Genomic DNA, 19,880 nt, shown 5'->3' with positions numbered 1-19,880 from the left:
ATAAAACATAATAAAATAAATAATAAACACTGAGGTTGATTCATTCAGAACTGTTTTTATTTATTGATTATTCAGATTCAGATTATACAAAAGTCAGTAAACACAGGACAATATAGCAGTCATTTAGCTTATATCCAAAGTGACACCATTAGATTCCCCTGGTTATGATCAAGAACACAATGGTTCATGGGGTTTGAACCTACAACCTTTTAGTTGCTAACCCAGACCTTTAACCACTAACTTACACCACACCCATATAACGTTATACGTTAACATATCAACGAATGCAGGACCTGTAGAGGATCCCAATAGATGGAAACCTCGGATCAGATTATCAGAAGGTTTATAAACAGCATATTTAGCCTCTATTCAGATGTGTCATATGATTCAATGCAGTTCAACAGGCTGATGACTAACAGCTGCTTAGCATTCGTGCTAGCTCTAAAAGTCCCCGATGTCTCCAGAATAATCTTTCTTAATATGAATCTTTCTGAGACCGTCTCGATAATGTGAGATGTGACATTATAAATATACATAAACAGTTGTCATTCTTACCTGCTCTGTATAAAACAGCCAAGACTGAAGCTAACCCGCTAACAGCTAATCTACACAGATCAGAATAACTTTTATTTATTTGTCTAAACTGACAACGGTGTCTCCGGCGTGCTATTATGTAAATTAAAATAATTACTATTTGTATTATGGATTATAATATCACTGGCATCCAGGATAGTCCAGGTTTACAGAAGGCATTTAATCAGATCACAACTATCCGAGGATTTTTTTTTTCCCCCACAGAAACTTGCTAGCTGGCAGAAAGCGGCATTTCAAAATAAAAGACCCTTGTACACACCCATAGAAACTGACGTGTACAAAATAAAAGTCTCATGTCCATTCATGAAAGCGGACACAGAAAAAGAAAAGTCCCTCATAAACACCCATGAAAGCTGACGTACGTAAAACAAAAGTCTCTAGGTGCGCGTTCATGAAAGAGAAAAATAAAAGTCCTTATTTGTGAAACTGAAAGCTGACATATAAAGCATAGATATGATAAATAGTGCCACAAATGTCCCTTATCCATGTCCCTCGCCTATGGCAAGCTGCCATAGGCGAATTAAAACCATAATAACCCTACAGAATGTTTAATGTTCTATAAGGCTACTGCTGCTAAAATAATAAATCATCATTTGCTCTTAGCACGTTCTACCTTGTTTTTCAGTCTGACGTCAACAAACCATCCCATCAACCATTTTAGCATTATATAATACTATTTACTAATTTCATATTTAAAAAATGATTTTATCATGAGGGATTTACAATGCACTTATTATTTAAACAGTACAGAATTAACTTCAATGTAATGTCTTCATTAAGTGCATGCATGATGGTCATAGTTCATTTGAAACTACATATAATGTAAATAAAATTTAATTTTGACTTACATTATACATAACATGAAAACTACAACATAAAATTATATTGAGACATTTTATTAGAAAAAAATGTGGACATTATAATATTCGTGTACACAAGTACATTGAGAACAGCTCAGAAATAGCTCATTTTGCCTTCTTTTAATAGCCAGTGTTGGGAGTATAATGCATTATAGTAACGCAAGTTACATAACCAGATACTTTTTTCAAGTAACTAGTAAAGTAATACATTACTTTTAAATTTACAACAAAATATCTGAATTTAAAAGTGTACATTTACTCATCTCACTTGCACAAAAATAGATTCACTATTCCTCAAAATGAAAATAAAAGTGTGAAATGCAAACTCAGAATATTACACAAACCTGCTATAATTAAATATGTTAAATAACACAAATATACTTTATGTATTTAATCTCACTTTATTAACCAATATCTTTGCTGCTGACTTTTGATAATCCAATTCAACCATATGAATAAGCAAAAATGACAACATATTTGTGTTTTATTTTATTTTTATTGCTGAAGAGTGTTTTTTTTTTTTTAAACAAACAAGCAAGGCCAGCCCAGGTGAGAAAAAGTAACACAAAAGTAATGTAACGCATTACTTTCCGTAAAAAGTAACAAAGTAACACAATTAGTCACTTATTTAGGGAATAACACAATATTCCAATGCATTACTTTTAAAAGTAACTTTGCCCAACACTGGTAATACCTCATTCTTCTGACTATTCACATAAGACTCCTTGAATTAAATAATAATGATATTTCTGTTTTTTATACTCTGTTCCACAGAGAGAGTGATTTGTAGTTTATGAGCCTGAATGCTTAAAGAGGGCAATATTCCACACATTTTCATACAATCCTTCTCTAATCTTCATCTATTCTATACTCAAAGTTATAGTCTTGAGTGGGTGCAGTGTCCAGTTCAAACCACAAGTCATCCCAAGAGGCATCTGTTGTTGACATTGCTGTAGTGGTGGGTGGAGGTGTGGTTGTCGTTGTGGTTGGTGTTATGGTTGTCGTGATGCCTTTCATCCTCTCCATTCTCAGCTTACGCATGCGCATCAGTCGTAGGCGACGCAGACGGTCATTCTGGGGGGGCACGGCGGCCCCTGTGCTCTCGACGCTGACGCGGTTGTTTGTGTTTCCGGGGGTGTTGGTAACCAGTCTTGGCCTATTCCCACTCTGGGCCATGATTTGTCGGATACGAGCCCAGTTGGATTTGGTCAGAGTGAAGCTGCAGGGTGTAGCATTGGCATCATAGCCCACAATGCAAAGACGAGTCTGAGAAGAATAACCATCCGCTCTTGCAGTAACGCGATACTCGCCTGGGTTGAGAAGACGCCAGTAATCGCCAGTGGCAGCTTTGAGAAATAAAAGTCTGGATTAATATAACATATAATATACTACAAAGATATGTTCTAAGCAGGGATTCCCAAACTTTTTTTTGCCAGCCAAAACCCTTTGACCTAAAATATTTACTCTGTATTAATATTTATTTAATCTGAACAACTGAACAACATGTTCACAATTCTCTGATGTTGATTAATGGTCACATGTATGTATATATGGAAGCTCATTTCCACAAAAGAAAAAACAAACATGATTTTACTAATCATAATTATGACATAAAAAGTCAAAATTATAGCATAATTAATTATGTAATTTACCCCCGGTTTCACAGACGAGGCTCAAGTCTAGTCCGAGACTAAAATGCATGTTTGAGCTGTTTTAACTGAAAGCAACTTTCATTGATTTATCTTAATATGTCAGTGCCATTTTTTTTGTCTCAAGATGCACACCAGTAATGTTTTTTTAAGGCACGTTTATAAAAGCTAGTTAAATGTCCTAATTTCACTAAGGCCTAATCCTGGCTCAATCTAAGCGCTGTCTGTGAAACCAGGCCAAAAAGTCGAAATTACGACATACGAAGTTGGCATTCTGACTTAAAGGGATACTCCACTTTTTTTGGAAATAGGATCATTTTACAACTCCCCCAGAGTTAATGGTACGGCAGTAAAGTTTCTTGATTATTACACAGGAATGAGAGTATAGTTCCTAGCCATATCAGCCTAGAAAATCGCAACTTTACATTTTCCGTCGGTCTTAGTCCACGATGTAACTACAGAAGAGTCAAGTTTTAAATAGGAAAAATATCGAAACTCTTTGGTCATTTTTTTTTTTAGAAATGCTAATGGTCTTGTCCACTTCAATGATGTATGCTAAGCTATGCTAAAAGTGGTACCGCCAGAACCGGAGATCGGCTGAATGGATTCAAAAACGGTAAAACTCAACAGTTTAACTCTGGGGGAGTTGTAAAATGAGCCTATTTCCAAAAAAAGTGGAGTATCCCTTTAAAAAGTCAGAATTATGACATTAAAATTTTGAAATTATGACAAAAATTAGAAATTCAGATTTAAATATGACATTAATGTTTAAAAAAATTAACATAAAGTCCGTTATGACATAGAAAGTCATAAATTAAACTTTTTATGTCACAATTATGACTTCTTATGTCATGATTTCGATTTTTAATGTACTCTTTTTAGATCTATTAGGACAGAATGACAGAATGTCTGTTACCTGTTTTGACGTCATGTTTGATTCCCTCCACTGACACTGTTGCATTTGCTAGAAGATTCCCACCGACATCTCGCACAACTCCTTTAATGCCTCGATGCACCTGCGGGTCACATAAATTATACGTTTTTTGAGACTTTGTTGCTGTTATACAATGTGCAGCCACTATGTCACACAGAGATCTGAACTGTATGTGTTTTGTAACCTGTTCAATGAAAGCCAGCAGAGCCTCTCGGTTGTTTTCCCACTCTGACGCCAATTCGCTTTCATGTGGAAACTTATCGCACCCAAGAAAGATGGAAATCTCAAAGCAGTTGGTGTGCAGGTAGCTGAAATCGTTCATGCCTAAAGCAACACAGAAACGTTTAATTGTAAGAGGAGTTTTTTCCCTTTACAGATAATAAAGGGGAGTAAGTGCCTCTACTGCATCTGTTGTTTTGAACATTCAGAGAACATTCAGAAATGATGTTTACATAACTTAACGGGAACGTTAGCCAAACATTCTTGGAACACTTCTTTGTTATCTGGATAAATTAAAGGGATAGTTCACCTAAAAAATGGAAATTCTGTCATTAATTCCTCTCTCTCATGTCATTCCAAACTCATAAGACTTTCGTTCATCTTTGGAACACAAATGAAGATCTTTTAATGAAATCTAAGAGATTTCTGTCCCTCCATTGACAGCTACACAACTACCACTTTAATGCTTCAAAAAGTTCATAGAGAGATCGTAAAACTAATTGATATGAATTGAGCGGGTTTAGTTAAAATTTTCTAAAGAGACAAGATCACTTCACATGATGAACAGATTCAATTTAGGCTTTTATTCACATTTAAACATTGATCAGCGAACATAAACAGAAGCTCAACCGAACCTGCTTGACGTGTGAGAACAAAACCTCTTGCTGAAGCTCAAACGTGCTGCGTAACACGAGAATGAACCTCATTGGTTCTTGCTGAAGCTCAAACGTGCTGCGTAACACGAGAATGAACCTCATTGGTTCTTGCTGAAGCTCAAACGTGCTGCGTAACACGAGAATGAACCTCATTGGTTCTTGCTGAAGCTCAAACGTGCTGCGTAACACGAGGATGAACCTCATTGGTTCTTGCTGAAGCTCAAACGTGCTGCGTAACACGAGGATGAACCTCATTGGTTCTTGCTGAAGCTCAAACGTGCTGCGTAACACGAGGATGAACCTCATTGGTTCTTGCTGAAGCTCAAACGTGCTGCGTAACATGAGAATGAACCTCATTGGTTCTTGCTGAAGCTCAAACGTGCTGCGTAACACGAGAATTAACCTCATTGGTTCTTGCTGAAGCTCAAACGTGCTGCGTAACACGAGAATGAACCTCATTGGTTCTTGCTGAAGCTCAAACGTGCTGCGTAACACGAGATTGAACCTCATTGGTTCTTACTGAAGCTCAAACGTGCTGCGTAACACGAGAATGAACCTCATTGGTTCTTGCTGAAGCTCAAACGTGCTGCGTAACACGAGAATTAACCTCATTGGTTCTTGCTGAAGCTCAAACGTGCTGCGTAACACGAGAATGAACCTCATTGGTTCTTGCTGAAGCTCGTGCTGCGTAACACGAGAATGAACCTCATTGGTTCTTGCTGAAGCTCGTGCTGCGTAACACGAGAATGAACCTCATTGGTTCTTGCTGAAGCTCGTGCTGCGTAACACGAGGATGAACCTCATTGGTTCTTGCTGAAGCTCAAACGTGCTGCGTAACACATGAATGAACCTCATTGGTTCTTGCTGAAGCTCAAACGTGCTGCGTAACACGAGATTGAACCTCATTGGTTCTTACTGAAGCTCAAACGTGCTGCGTAACACGAGAATGAACCTCATTGGTTCTTGCTGAAGCTCAAACGTGCTGCGTAACACGAGAATTAACCTCATTGGTTCTTGCTGAAGCTCAAACGTGCTGCGTAACACGAGAATGAACCTCATTGGTTCTTGCTGAAGCTCGTGCTGCGTAACACGAGAATGAACCTCATTGGTTCTTGCTGAAGCTCGTGCTGCGTAACACGAGAATGAACCTCATTGGTTCTTGCTGAAGCTCAAACGTGCTGCGTAACACGAGAATGAACCTCATTGGTTCTTGCTGAAGCTCAAACGTGCTGCGTAACACGAGAATGAACCTCATTGGTTCTTGCTGAAGCTCAAACGTGCTGCGTAACACGTGAATGAACCTCATTGGTTCTTGCTGAAGCTCAAACGTGCTGCGTAACACATGAATGAACCTCATTGGTTCTTGCTGAAGCTCAAACGTGCTGCGTAACACGAGATTGAACCTCATTGGTTCTTACTGAAGCTCAAACGTGCTGCGTAACACGAGAATGAACCTCATTGGTTCTTGCTGAAGCTCAAACGTGCTGCGTAACACGAGAATTAACCTCATTGGTTCTTGCTGAAGCTCAAACGTGCTGCGTAACACGAGAATGAACCTCATTGGTTCTTGCTGAAGCTCGTGCTGCGTAACACGAGAATGAACCTCATTGGTTCTTGCTGAAGCTCGTGCTGCGTAACACGAGAATGAACCTCATTGGTTCTTGCTGAAGCTCAAACGTGCTGCGTAACACGAGAATGAACCTCATTGGTTCTTGCTGAAGCTCAAACGTGCTGCGTAACACGAGAATGAACCTCATTGGTTCTTGCTGAAGCTCAAACGTGCTGCGTAACACATGAATGAACCTCATTGGTTCTTGCTGAAGCTCAAACGTGCTGCGTAACACGTGAATGAACCTCATTGGTTCTTGCTGAAGCTCAAACGTGCTGCGTAACAAGAATGAACCTCATTGGTTCTTGCTGAAGCTCAAACGTGCTGCGTAACACGTGAATGAACCTCATTGGTTCTTACTGAAGCTCAAACGTGCTGCGTAACAAGAATGAACCTCATTGGTTCTTGCTGAAGCTCAAACGTGCTGCGTAACACGAGAATGAACCTCATTGGTTCTTGCTGAAGTTCAAACGTGCTGCGTAACACGTGAATGAACCTCATTGGTTCTTGCTGAAGCTCAAACGTGCTGCGTAACACGAGAATGAACCTCATTGGTTCTTACTGAAGCTCAAACGTGCTGCGTAACAAGAATGAACCTCATTGGTTCTTGCTGAAGCTCAAACGTGCTGCGTAACACGAGAATGAACCTCATTGGTTCTTGCTGAAGCTCAAACGTGCTGCGTAACACGAGAATGAACCTCATTGGTTCTTGCTGAAGCTCAAACGTGCTGCGTAACACATGAATGAACCTCATTGGTTCTTGCTGAAGCTCAAACGTGCTGCGTAACACGTGAATGAACCTCATTGGTTCTTGCTGAAGCTCAAACGTGCTGCGTAACAAGAATGAACCTCATTGGTTCTTGCTGAAGCTCAAACGTGCTGCGTAACACGTGAATGAACCTCATTGGTTCTTACTGAAGCTCAAACGTGCTGCGTAACAAGAATGAACCTCATTGGTTCTTGCTGAAGCTCAAACGTGCTGCGTAACACGAGAATGAACCTCATTGGTTCTTGCTGAAGTTCAAACGTGCTGCGTAACACGTGAATGAACCTCATTGGTTCTTGCTGAAGCTCAAACGTGCTGCGTAACACGAGAATGAACCTCATTGGTTCTTACTGAAGCTCAAACGTGCTGCGTAACAAGAATGAACCTCATTGGTTCTTGCTGAAGCTCAAACGTGCTGCGTAACACGAGAATGAACCTCATTGGTTCTTGCTGAAGCTCAAACGTGCTGCGTAACACGAGAATGAACCTCATTGGTTCTTGCTGAAGCTCAAACGTGCTGCGTAACACATGAATGAAGCTCATTGGTTCTTGCTGAAGCTCAAACGTGCTGCGTAACACGAGAATGAACCTCATTGGTTCTTGCTGAAGCTCAAACGTGCTGCGTAACACGAGAATGAACCTCATTGGTTCTTGCTGAAGCTCAAACGTGCTGCGTAACACGAGAATGAACCTCATTGGTTCTTACTGAAGCTCAAACGTGCTGCGTAACAAGAATGAACCTCATTGGTTCTTGCTGAAGCTCAAACGTGCTGCGTAACACGAGAATGAACCTCATTGGTTCTTGCTGAAGCTCAAACGTGCTGCGTAACACATGAATGAACCTCATTGGTTCTTACTGAAGCTCAAACGTGCTGCGTAACAAGAATGAACCTCATTGGTTCTTGCTGAAGCTCAAACGTGCTGCGTAACACGAGAATGAACCTCATTGGTTCTTGCTGAAGCTCAAACGTGCTGCGTAACACGAGAATGAACCTCATTGGTTCTTGCTGAAGCTCAAACGTGCTGCGTAACACGAGAATGAACCTCATTGGTTCTTACTGAAGCTCAAACGTGCTGCGTAACAAGAATGAACCTCATTGGTTCTTGCTGAAGCTCAAACGTGCTGCGTAACACGAGAATGAACCTCATTGGTTCTTGCTGAAGTTCAAACGTGCTGCGTAACACGTGAATGAACCTCATTGGTTCTTGCTGAAGCTCAAACGTGCTGCGTAACACGTGAATGAACCTCATTGGTTCTTGCTGAAGCTCAAACGTGCTGCGTAACACGTGAATGAACCTCATTGGTTCTTGCTGAAGCTCAAACGTGCTGCGTAACATGAGAATGAACCTCATTGGTTCTTACTGAAGCTCAAACGTGCTGCGTAACAAGAATGAACCTCATTGGTTCTTGCTGAAGCTCAAACGTGCTGCGTAACACGAGAATGAACCTCATTGGTTCTTGCTGAAGCTCAAACGTGCTGCGTAACACAAGAATGAACCTCATTGGTTCTTGCTGAAGTTCAAACGTGCTGCGTAACACGAGAATGAACCTCATTGGTTCTTGCTGAAGCTCAAACGTGCTGCGTAACACAAGAATGAACCTCATTGGTTCTTACTGAAGCTCAAACGTGCTGCGTAACAAGAATGAACCTCATTGGTTCTTGCTGAAGCTCAAACGTGCTGCGTAACACGAGAATGAACCTCATTGGTTCTTGCTGAAGTTCAAACGTGCTGCGTAACACGAGAATGAACCTCATTGGTTCTTGCTGAAGCTCAAACGTGCTGCGTAACACGAGAATGAACCTCATTGGTTCTTGCTGAAGCTCAAACGTGCTGCGTAACACGAGAATGAACCTCATTGGTTCTTGCTGAAGCTCAAACGTGCTGCGTAACACGAGAATGAACCTCATTGGTTCTTGCTGAAGCTCAAACGTGCTGCGTAACACGAGAATGAACCTCATTGGTTCTTGCTGAAGTTCAAACGTGCTGCGTAACACGAGAATGAACCTCATTGGTTCTTGCTGAAGCTCAAACGTGCTGCGTAACACGAGAATGAACCTCATTGGTTCTTGCTGAAGCTCAAACGTGCTGCGTAACACGAGAATGAACCTCATTGGTTCTTGCTGAAGCTCAAACGTGCTGCGTAACACGAGAATGAACCTCATTGGTTCTTGCTGAAGCTCAAACGTGCTGCGTAACACGAGAATGAACCTCATTGGTTCTTGCTGAAGTTCAAACGTGCTGCGTAACACGTGAATGAACCTCATTGGTTCTTGCTGAAGCTCAAACGTGCTGCGTAACACGTGAATGAACCTCATTGGTTCTTGCTGAAGCTCAAACGTGCTGCGTAACACGTGAATGAACCTCATTGGTTCTTGCTGAAGCTCAAACGTGCTGCGTAACACGAGAATGAACCTCATTGGTTCTTACTGAAGCTCAAACGTGCTGCGTAACAAGAATGATCCTCATTGGTTCTTGCTGAAGCTCAAACGTGCTGCGTAACACGAGAATGAACCTCATTGGTTCTTGCTGAAGCTCAAACGTGCTGCGTAACACGAGAATGAACCTCATTGGTTCTTGCTGAAGCTCAAACGTGCTGCGTAACACATGAATGAAGCTCATTGGTTCTTGCTGAAGCTCAAACGTGCTGCGTAACACGAGAATGAACCTCATTGGTTCTTGCTGAAGCTCAAACGTGCTGCGTAACACGAGAATGAACCTCATTGGTTCTTACTGAAGCTCAAACGTGCTGCGTAACAAGAATGAACCTCATTGGTTCTTGCTGAAGCTCAAACGTGCTGCGTAACACGAGAATGAACCTCATTGGTTCTTGCTGAAATTCAAACGTGCTGCGTAACACATGAATGAACCTCATTGGTTCTTGCTGAAGCTCAAACGTGCTGCGTAACACGAGATTGAACCTCATTGGTTCTTGCTGAAGCTCAAACGTGCTGCGTAACACGTGAATGAACCTCATTGGTTCTTGCTGAAGCTCAAACGTGCTGCGTAACACGAGAATGAACCTCATTGGTTCTTACTGAAGCTCAAACGTGCTGCGTAACAAGAATGAACCTCATTGGTTCTTGCTGAAGCTCGTGCTGCGTAACACGTGAATGAACCTCATTGGTTCTTGCTGAAGCTCAAACGTGCTGCGTAACACGAGAATGAACATCATTGGTTCTTGATGAAGCTCATGCTGCGTAACACGTGAATGAACCTCATTGGTTCTTGCTGAAGCTCAAACGTGCTGCGTAACACGAGAATGAACCTCATTGGTTCTTGCTGAAGCTCAAACGTGCTGCGTAACACGAGAATGAACCTCATTGGTTCTTGCTGAAGCTCAAACGTGCTGCGTAACACGAGAATGAACCTCATTGGTTCTTGCTGAAGCTCAAACGTGCTGCGTAACACATGAATGAACCTCATTGGTTCTTGCTGAAGCTCAAACGTGCTGCGTAACACGTGAATGAACCTCATTGGTTCTTGCTGAAGCTCAAACGTGCTGCGTAACAAGAATGAACCTCATTGGTTCTTGCTGAAGCTCAAACGTGCTGCGTAACACGTGAATGAACCTCATTGGTTCTTACTGAAGCTCAAACGTGCTGCGTAACAAGAATGAACCTCATTGGTTCTTGCTGAAGCTCAAACGTGCTGCGTAACACGAGAATGAACCTCATTGGTTCTTGCTGAAGTTCAAACGTGCTGCGTAACACGTGAATGAACCTCATTGGTTCTTGCTGAAGCTCAAACGTGCTGCGTAACACGAGAATGAACCTCATTGGTTCTTACTGAAGCTCAAACGTGCTGCGTAACAAGAATGAACCTCATTGGTTCTTGCTGAAGCTCAAACGTGCTGCGTAACACGAGAATGAACCTCATTGGTTCTTGCTGAAGCTCAAACGTGCTGCGTAACACGAGAATGAACCTCATTGGTTCTTGCTGAAGCTCAAACGTGCTGCGTAACACATGAATGAAGCTCATTGGTTCTTGCTGAAGCTCAAACGTGCTGCGTAACACGAGAATGAACCTCATTGGTTCTTGCTGAAGCTCAAACGTGCTGCGTAACACGAGAATGAACCTCATTGGTTCTTGCTGAAGCTCAAACGTGCTGGGTAACACGAGAATGAACCTCATTGGTTCTTACTGAAGCTCAAACGTGCTGCGTAACAAGAATGAACCTCATTGGTTCTTGCTGAAGCTCAAACGTGCTGCGTAACACGAGAATGAACCTCATTGGTTCTTGCTGAAGCTCAAACGTGCTGCGTAACACATGAATGAACCTCATTGGTTCTTACTGAAGCTCAAACGTGCTGCGTAACAAGAATGAACCTCATTGGTTCTTGCTGAAGCTCAAACGTGCTGCGTAACACGAGAATGAACCTCATTGGTTCTTGCTGAAGCTCAAACGTGCTGCGTAACACGAGAATGAACCTCATTGGTTCTTGCTGAAGCTCAAACGTGCTGCGTAACACGAGAATGAACCTCATTGGTTCTTGCTGAAGCTCAAACGTGCTGCGTAACACGAGAATGAACCTCATTGGTTCTTACTGAAGCTCAAACGTGCTGCGTAACAAGAATGAACCTCATTGGTTCTTGCTGAAGCTCAAACGTGCTGCGTAACACGAGAATGAACCTCATTGGTTCTTGCTGAAGTTCAAACGTGCTGCGTAACACGTGAATGAACCTCATTGGTTCTTGCTGAAGCTCAAACGTGCTGCGTAACACGTGAATGAACCTCATTGGTTCTTGCTGAAGCTCAAACGTGCTGCGTAACACGTGAATGAACCTCATTGGTTCTTGCTGAAGCTCAAACGTGCTGCGTAACATGAGAATGAACCTCATTGGTTCTTACTGAAGCTCAAACGTGCTGCGTAACAAGAATGAACCTCATTGGTTCTTGCTGAAGCTCAAACGTGCTGCGTAACACGAGAATGAACCTCATTGGTTCTTGCTGAAGCTCAAACGTGCTGCGTAACACAAGAATGAACCTCATTGGTTCTTGCTGAAGTTCAAACGTGCTGCGTAACACGAGAATGAACCTCATTGGTTCTTGCTGAAGCTCAAACGTGCTGCGTAACACAAGAATGAACCTCATTGGTTCTTACTGAAGCTCAAACGTGCTGCGTAACAAGAATGAACCTCATTGGTTCTTGCTGAAGCTCAAACGTGCTGCGTAACACGAGAATGAACCTCATTGGTTCTTGCTGAAGTTCAAACGTGCTGCGTAACACGAGAATGAACCTCATTGGTTCTTGCTGAAGCTCAAACGTGCTGCGTAACACGAGAATGAACCTCATTGGTTCTTGCTGAAGCTCAAACGTGCTGCGTAACACGAGAATGAACCTCATTGGTTCTTGCTGAAGCTCAAACGTGCTGCGTAACACGAGAATGAACCTCATTGGTTCTTACTGAAGCTCAAACGTGCTGCGTAACACGAGAATGAACCTCATTGGTTCTTGCTGAAGTTCAAACGTGCTGCGTAACACGAGAATGAACCTCATTGGTTCTTGCTGAAGCTCAAACGTGCTGCGTAACACGAGAATGAACCTCATTGGTTCTTGCTGAAGCTCAAACGTGCTGCGTAACACGAGAATGAACCTCATTGGTTCTTGCTGAAGCTCAAACGTGCTGCGTAACACGAGAATGAACCTCATTGGTTCTTGCTGAAGCTCAAACGTGCTGCGTAACACGAGAATGAACCTCATTGGTTCTTGCTGAAGTTCAAACGTGCTGCGTAACACGTGAATGAACCTCATTGGTTCTTGCTGAAGCTCAAACGTGCTGCGTAACACGTGAATGAACCTCATTGGTTCTTGCTGAAGCTCAAACGTGCTGCGTAACACGTGAATGAACCTCATTGGTTCTTGCTGAAGCTCAAACGTGCTGCGTAACACGAGAATGAACCTCATTGGTTCTTACTGAAGCTCAAACGTGCTGCGTAACAAGAATGATCCTCATTGGTTCTTGCTGAAGCTCAAACGTGCTGCGTAACACGAGAATGAACCTCATTGGTTCTTGCTGAAGCTCAAACGTGCTGCGTAACACGAGAATGAACCTCATTGGTTCTTGCTGAAGCTCAAACGTGCTGCGTAACACATGAATGAAGCTCATTGGTTCTTGCTGAAGCTCAAACGTGCTGCGTAACACGAGAATGAACCTCATTGGTTCTTGCTGAAGCTCAAACGTGCTGCGTAACACGAGAATGAACCTCATTGGTTCTTACTGAAGCTCAAACGTGCTGCGTAACAAGAATGAACCTCATTGGTTCTTGCTGAAGCTCAAACGTGCTGCGTAACACGAGAATGAACCTCATTGGTTCTTGCTGAAATTCAAACGTGCTGCGTAACACATGAATGAACCTCATTGGTTCTTGCTGAAGCTCAAACGTGCTGCGTAACACGAGATTGAACCTCATTGGTTCTTGCTGAAGCTCAAACGTGCTGCGTAACACGTGAATGAACCTCATTGGTTCTTGCTGAAGCTCAAACGTGCTGCGTAACACGAGAATGAACCTCATTGGTTCTTACTGAAGCTCAAACGTGCTGCGTAACAAGAATGAACCTCATTGGTTCTTGCTGAAGCTCGTGCTGCGTAACACGTGAATGAACCTCATTGGTTCTTGCTGAAGCTCAAACGTGCTGCGTAACACGAGAATGAACATCATTGGTTCTTGATGAAGCTCATGCTGCGTAACACGTGAATGAACCTCATTGGTTCTTGCTGAAGCTCAAACGTGCTGCGTAACACGAGAATGAACCTCATTGGTTCTTGCTGAAGCTCAAACGTGCTGCGTAACACGAGAATGAACCTCATTGGTTCTTGCTGAAGCTCAAACGTGCTGCGTAACACGAGAATGAACCTCATTGGTTCTCGCACGTCAAGCTAACATATGATGTTTCCTAACAAAGTTCGGGAGGAGCATGTTCAGATAATTAAACACATGTGGAGCACATTCAGGTAATCAAGCCTAATTAGACACGAGTGGAGCACACTCCCAATCAATGAGGTAAGAGGTATATATTCAGCAAACTTAACTCAGTTCTTTGACAGTCTAACAGCATATTGGTTCGACCTTCTTGCTACCATGTCTCAACTCCAGCTCTTCCCATCCGATGAGGAATCTAACTTCTCACCGGATCCTCAGCCACAATCAGCTGACCCAAGGACAACTCCTTCTCTACCCAACATTTCAACTGATCCTCAGGCTTCTCCACGCGGCCGCCTGCCTGCCCGAACAGCTACACGCTCGCCTAGACGCAGAGGCCAGCCCTCGCCTCCACCAGCGAGACATCACAATCCCTCCCCTGCTTCTTCCTATCGCTCGGCCGTCCCAACAATTCCACCAATTGGAAAGTGGACAGTTTTAGGATTGAGGCAAGCGCTGATCAATTCAGATGTTCAGTTCTCGCGAAGGATGAACAAAGCGGAACTATACGCCTTGTATGTATCCTTGCAATCAACTAACCTCTCTCCGAAGTCCATGCCGGCCCCGAAAAGGACCAGCAGGCAAAGCAAAGCTCAGGATTCACCTCGCTCGACAACACCACCATCGCAGCGTACCAAATCCAGTTCTCTTTCAGCATCAAACCGCAGCAGAAGGCCTTCAGCAAGCTTGGGCCGCGCCCCAGTTCCTTCTGCTGTCAGACCTCGCCAGCAGGCTGCAGCTTTGGTTGAAACCAGGCCCGCCGACCTTCCCTCAGCATATCAGAACATGGCTCCTGCTGTTTCTAATAATCCTTTTTCTTTTCAGTGGCCTCCAGCACCTGTCCCAGATGCTAGCGCGAGGCTGCCTCCGCTAGCATTGGAGGCCCAATCATTTCAACCTACCTTTACAACAGCTACTAATCCCTCTTCTTTTCAGTGGCCAGCAGCTCCAGTAGCTCAAGCTAGCGTGAGGCTGCCTCCGCTTGCAGCACAAGCCCACTTTTCTCAGTTTCAACCTTCCTTTCCTTCTCATACTTTTAATCCTCTTCCCCAAGCCCCAGAGGCCAATTCAAGCGTGAGGCTGCCTCCGCCGACAATTGCAGCCCCGGCCTCGGCTCCTTTCAGCTCTCTTCTCCAGGCAAAATCTCTCCACTCTCTCTTCACAGCAACTCAGATGCCTGTCCCATCGAACGCCGTTGCCGCGGAGCCGCCCCCAGTGTCCCACAACATCCGAGCACAGATCCTGTCAGGTGCAGACGTAGATCTTTCATCTCTTCTCTCTCTGTTACCTGTAACCGAATCAAACCGCCAAATAGATTGTGGGGATTTTTCTGTCACTTTAAAAAACCCAAATCCACATTCATCACGTTTACTTTCTTTTTCCGAGTTCACAATTGCTTTCAGCCGTTTCACTGAAGTAATCTGCTCTGCCTTCCCCCATAGGCGGCGCGAATTAAACGATTACTTATCAATTATAGCCGAACTTGCGCTGTCCTATGGAGGAGGGCACTTCTACACATACCACAAGCTCTTTTCCGCCAAGTGCTCTGTCCGGGTCGCCCAGTGGAACCAATGTCCTTACTGGGGCGCTCTTGATCCAGATCTACACAGCAGGGTTTTCCTAGGCTGCAGGAACATTTCATGTGCGGTATGTAGGTCAGTGGCACATTCAACCACAACATGTCCTCAAATCAACCCCTCCATCCCCCCCTGCCCAGACTCAGCCCCAGTTAAATCAACCAGCTATGTGCCAAGACTTACAACCAATGAAAATCCCGATGGAGGAAGACAGCAGACAGCCTCCTTTTCAAACAGCAGGCAGCTGTGCAGTAGTTTTAACCATGGGAGGTGCTACAGACAGCGTTGCCGGTTTCTCCATGTCTGCAATTTCTGCGGCGGTGCCCATGCCCGCCATGTTTGCCCAGTGTTCAAAGCAGTCAATAAAAAAAAACATCAAAAAATTACTTGTCGACCCCCGTGAATATTTCTCGCTTAGCAATCGAACTAGCTCATCACCCGGACACCCACTTCACACACTATCTTCTGTCCGGCCTCGAGCACGGTTTCAAACCTGGCGTGGAATGCCCACTCTCTCAAAATATTGTCTGTAATAATCTTCAATCTGCTATGGCTGAGCCCGATGTAGTAGACAACCTGATCAAAAAAGAAGTCGAGTCAGGCTTCATGATTGGTCCTTTCGACAATCCTCCTTTCGAAGTTTTTCGTATCAGCCCCATTGGAGTGGCCACAAGAAAATTTTCAGGTAAAAAACGCCTTATAATTGATTTATCAGCCCCACATGATTCCCCGTTCCCAAGCATTAACAGCTTGATCCCCCTTGACGAATTTTCTCTCAAATACCATGATGTAGATCAGGCGATCGACATGATAAAAATCGCGGGTCGGGGAGCTTGGCTGGCAAAAATCGACATCACTTCTGCCTTCAAAGTGATGCCCATCCATCCAGATTCATGGCACTTATTCGGTGTACGCTGGCAAGGAAAATTTTATTTTTCCGTACGCTTAACTTTCGGATGCAAAAGCAGCCCCAAAATTTTCGACACGCTATCAGAAGCTGTTTGCTGGATTTTGTCAAACAATTATGCGATTCCTCATCTCATTCACTTGCTAGATGATTTCCTAATCATTTCGCCTCCCGACGCCATCCCAGCCGCTCATATCCTCACTGTTCAAAATGTTTTTTCAGAGCTTGGGATCCCCATCGCCCAGGAGAAAACCATGGGTCCCACCACATCCATCGAATTCCTCGGCATTAACTTAGATTCAGTACAATTCCAGGCTTCCCTGCCAAAGGAAAAAATTGACAGGATCATACTCGTCTCATCTACCCTCATTGACCGCTCAAATTGTTCCAAACGCGAACTCTTATCCCTGCTCGGCCACTTAAACTTCGCAATGCGCATCATTCCACAAGGCCGCCCTTTCATTTCGCATCTCCTCTCACTCGCTTCTTCGGTTCACGCACTAGAAGACCTAATTTCCATATCTCAGATGTGCCGTGATGAACTCAGGTTATGGATAACTTTCCTAAAACAGTGGAATGGCCTATCCTTTTTCTATAACGATCTCGTTTTTTCTCCAGTCGATATCCAATTATTTACAGATGCGGCCCCCTCAATTGGCTTCGGGGGTTTCTACCAAGGACGCTGGTTTGCATCTCCGTGGCCCCCCCAACTCCAAGACACGACTCAGTCCTCAGCCCTATTTGAGCTTTACCCTCTTGTGGTAGCAGCCTTCCTGTGGGGGAAAGGATGGGCCACCAGTAGCGTTTTAGTGCATTGTGACAATGAAGCAACCGTTGAACGCATTAATAAAGGCCGTTCCCATTCACCCGCCCTGATGCCACTCTTAAGACGCCTAATCTGGATCTCAGCGTGTGATCAGTTTATCATAATTGCCAAACACATCCCCGGGTCTGAAAATCTAATCGCTGACTCTCTGTCTCGTTTTCTGTTTCAGAAATTCAGGATGCTGGCTCCAGAGGCAGACCAATTCCCAACTCCAGTACCTCACTATTCAGAACTAATATTCCCGTAACCCACCCTCTAAAACAACTCCTCGACACATCACTGGACACCATCCTCCAAGCAGTTTCTCCCAGGACCCTCCAATCTTATGTGACAGCTTGGAGGTGTTTTAAAGCATTCCACTTCTCATACACCTTGCCATTCCCTGATTTTTCTCTCCTTTCAATCACCTCATTCATCTCCTACCTTAACAGCATTAAGGGCCTCCAAGTTGGAACCATCAAAGGTTACCTGAGCGGCATCCAGTTTTTCCACAAATTGATGTACGGCGCTCCTTCCCCAGAGATAAATGATTCACAAACCTCCCTTCTGGTCAAAGGAATTCAACGATCTCATCCCACCCATCCCGACACCAGACAACCCATAACACTAGATATTCTCACAAAATGTATTCATGCCCTCCGCACAGTCTACCAGCCTCTCGAGACAGCCCGTACACTCGATGCTATGTTTATTCTAGCATTTTTCGGCTTTCTTAGATGCTCGGAACTCGCCATCACTTCCAAATTCGACCCAAGAGTCCACCCCACCATCTCAGACTTATCAGTACTGGATAGTGAAACCATCTCATACTTGATTAAGCAAAGCAAGACAGACCAATCCAAAAAAGGCCATTTCATCTACATCTTCAAACTCTCATCGCCAATCCAACCATACCAATCCATTCAGGCATATCTTCATTGGAGAAGCTCCCAGGCTAAATCCCACCTTGATCCCCTATTTATAGATGACTCCAACAAACCTGTGACACGCTTTTGGTTCCAGAAACATCTCAAATCCGTTCTTCAACAGTCAGGCATCCAAGCAAAACATTTCTCCAGTCACTCTTTCCGCATCGGAGCAGCAACTTCAGCTGCCCAAAAAGGCCTCTCCCAGCAGCAGATACAAGCTCTCGGAAGATGGTCCTCAGACGCTTTCCAAAGCTACATCAGGACCAACCGGTTCCACATTAAAAAAGCCCACCAAACCCTCATCGAATAAAACCCTCCGGGTCGTCCACCTGGGTGTTCTTCCTTCTTCCAGTGATCTAAATTCCCAACTGACAAAGCAAAAACTCTCCCAGCGGACATTGCATAATTCTGTCCAGCGAGCATTGGTCTCCCAGCGGACATTGCAAAGCATCTATGTTTTCTCCTTTTCCTTTCCAGCGAGCATTGGTCTCCCAGCGGACATTGCAAGCATCTATGTTTCCTCTTTTCTGTCCAGCGAGCATTGGTCTCCCAGCGGACATTGCATAATTCTGTCCAGCGAGCATTGGTCTCCCAGCGGACATTGCATAATTCTGTCCAGCGAGCATTGGTCTCCCAGCGGACATTGCATAATTCTGTCCAGCGAGCATTGGTCTCCCAGCGGACATTGCATAATTCTGTCCAGCGAGCATTGGTCTCCCAGCGGACATTGCAAGCATCTATGTTTCCTCTTTTCTGTCCAGCGAGCATTGGTCTCCCAGCGGACATTGCATAATTCTGTCCAGCGAGCATTGGTCTCCCAGCGGACATTGCATAATTCTGTCCAGCGAGCATTGGTCTCCCAGCGGACATTGCATAATTCTGTCCAGCGAGCATTGGTCTCCCAGCGGACATTGCATAATTCTGTCCAGCGAGCATTGGTCTCCCAGCGGACATTGCAAGCATCTATGTTTCCTCTTTTTCTGTCCAGCGAGCATTGGTCTCCCAGCGGACTTTGCATGCATCTATGTTTTCTCTTTTTCTGTCCAGCGAGCATTGGTCTCCCAACGGACTTTGCATGCATCTATGTTTTCTCTTTCCCATCCAACAGGTATCGATTTCCCAGCGGACAGCAGGAAATCTCCAGTCCGGGCTTCCAAAAAACGCGCCACTCCACCGTCAGCCGGTAGGGCCCATCAGCCCGACGCTGTGAGCTGCTCCCGTCGGAAGCTACATGGGCCCTCCTGGTTGGGCATTCCCAAATCTTGTCAACCAGTAGGGCCCGTCCGCCCAGCGCAGTGAGCTGCTCCCGCCAGAGGCAACACGGGCCCTCCTGGTCAGGCGGCATAAATCACGCTGTTCATCGGCCGGTAGAGCTCGCCTGTCTGACGCTGTGAGCTGCTCCCGTCGAGAAATGGTGCGAGCCCTCCCAACTGTTGTTCCAAATTACGAC

The 19,880-nt window shown here is 44.4% G+C and overlaps 2 protein-coding genes across 4 annotated transcripts in view; both read right to left on the bottom strand.

Moving 5' to 3' along the window:
• ykt6 (YKT6 v-SNARE homolog (S. cerevisiae)) overlaps nt 1-826 on the bottom strand; it is a 6,676-nt gene extending 5,850 nt beyond the window's left edge. Inside the window, exon 1 of one of the 2 annotated variants that reach the window (XM_056240710.1) lies at nt 556-826. The gene's annotated coding sequence lies outside the window, so the exon portion shown is untranslated. The remainder of the gene's footprint in view (nt 1-555) is intronic. The other variant, XM_056240709.1, reaches the window with a different exon arrangement.
• A 1,104-nt stretch (nt 827-1,930) lies between these two features.
• The window catches only part of aebp1a (AE binding protein 1a), a 32,996-nt gene continuing 15,046 nt past the window's right edge, over nt 1,931-19,880 (bottom strand). For both annotated transcript variants that reach the window (XM_056240685.1, XM_056240684.1), the window contains exons 18-20: nt 4,222-4,361; nt 4,020-4,119; nt 1,931-2,800 (exon numbers count right to left, since the gene is read on the bottom strand). In XM_056240685.1, the coding sequence (XP_056096660.1) occupies nt 2,304-2,800; nt 4,020-4,119; nt 4,222-4,361 (737 nt within the window). In that variant the 3' untranslated portion in view covers nt 1,931-2,303. The remainder of the gene's footprint in view (nt 2,801-4,019; nt 4,120-4,221; nt 4,362-19,880) is intronic.

Source organism: Rhinichthys klamathensis, unplaced genomic scaffold (genome assembly GCF_029890125.1).
Source record: "Rhinichthys klamathensis goyatoka isolate OS25496 unplaced genomic scaffold, OSU_Roscu_1.1 h1tg000606l_1, whole genome shotgun sequence".
NCBI lineage: Eukaryota > Metazoa > Chordata > Actinopteri > Cypriniformes > Leuciscidae > Rhinichthys > Rhinichthys klamathensis.
This window is presented reverse-complemented; position numbering and strand designations above follow the sequence as displayed.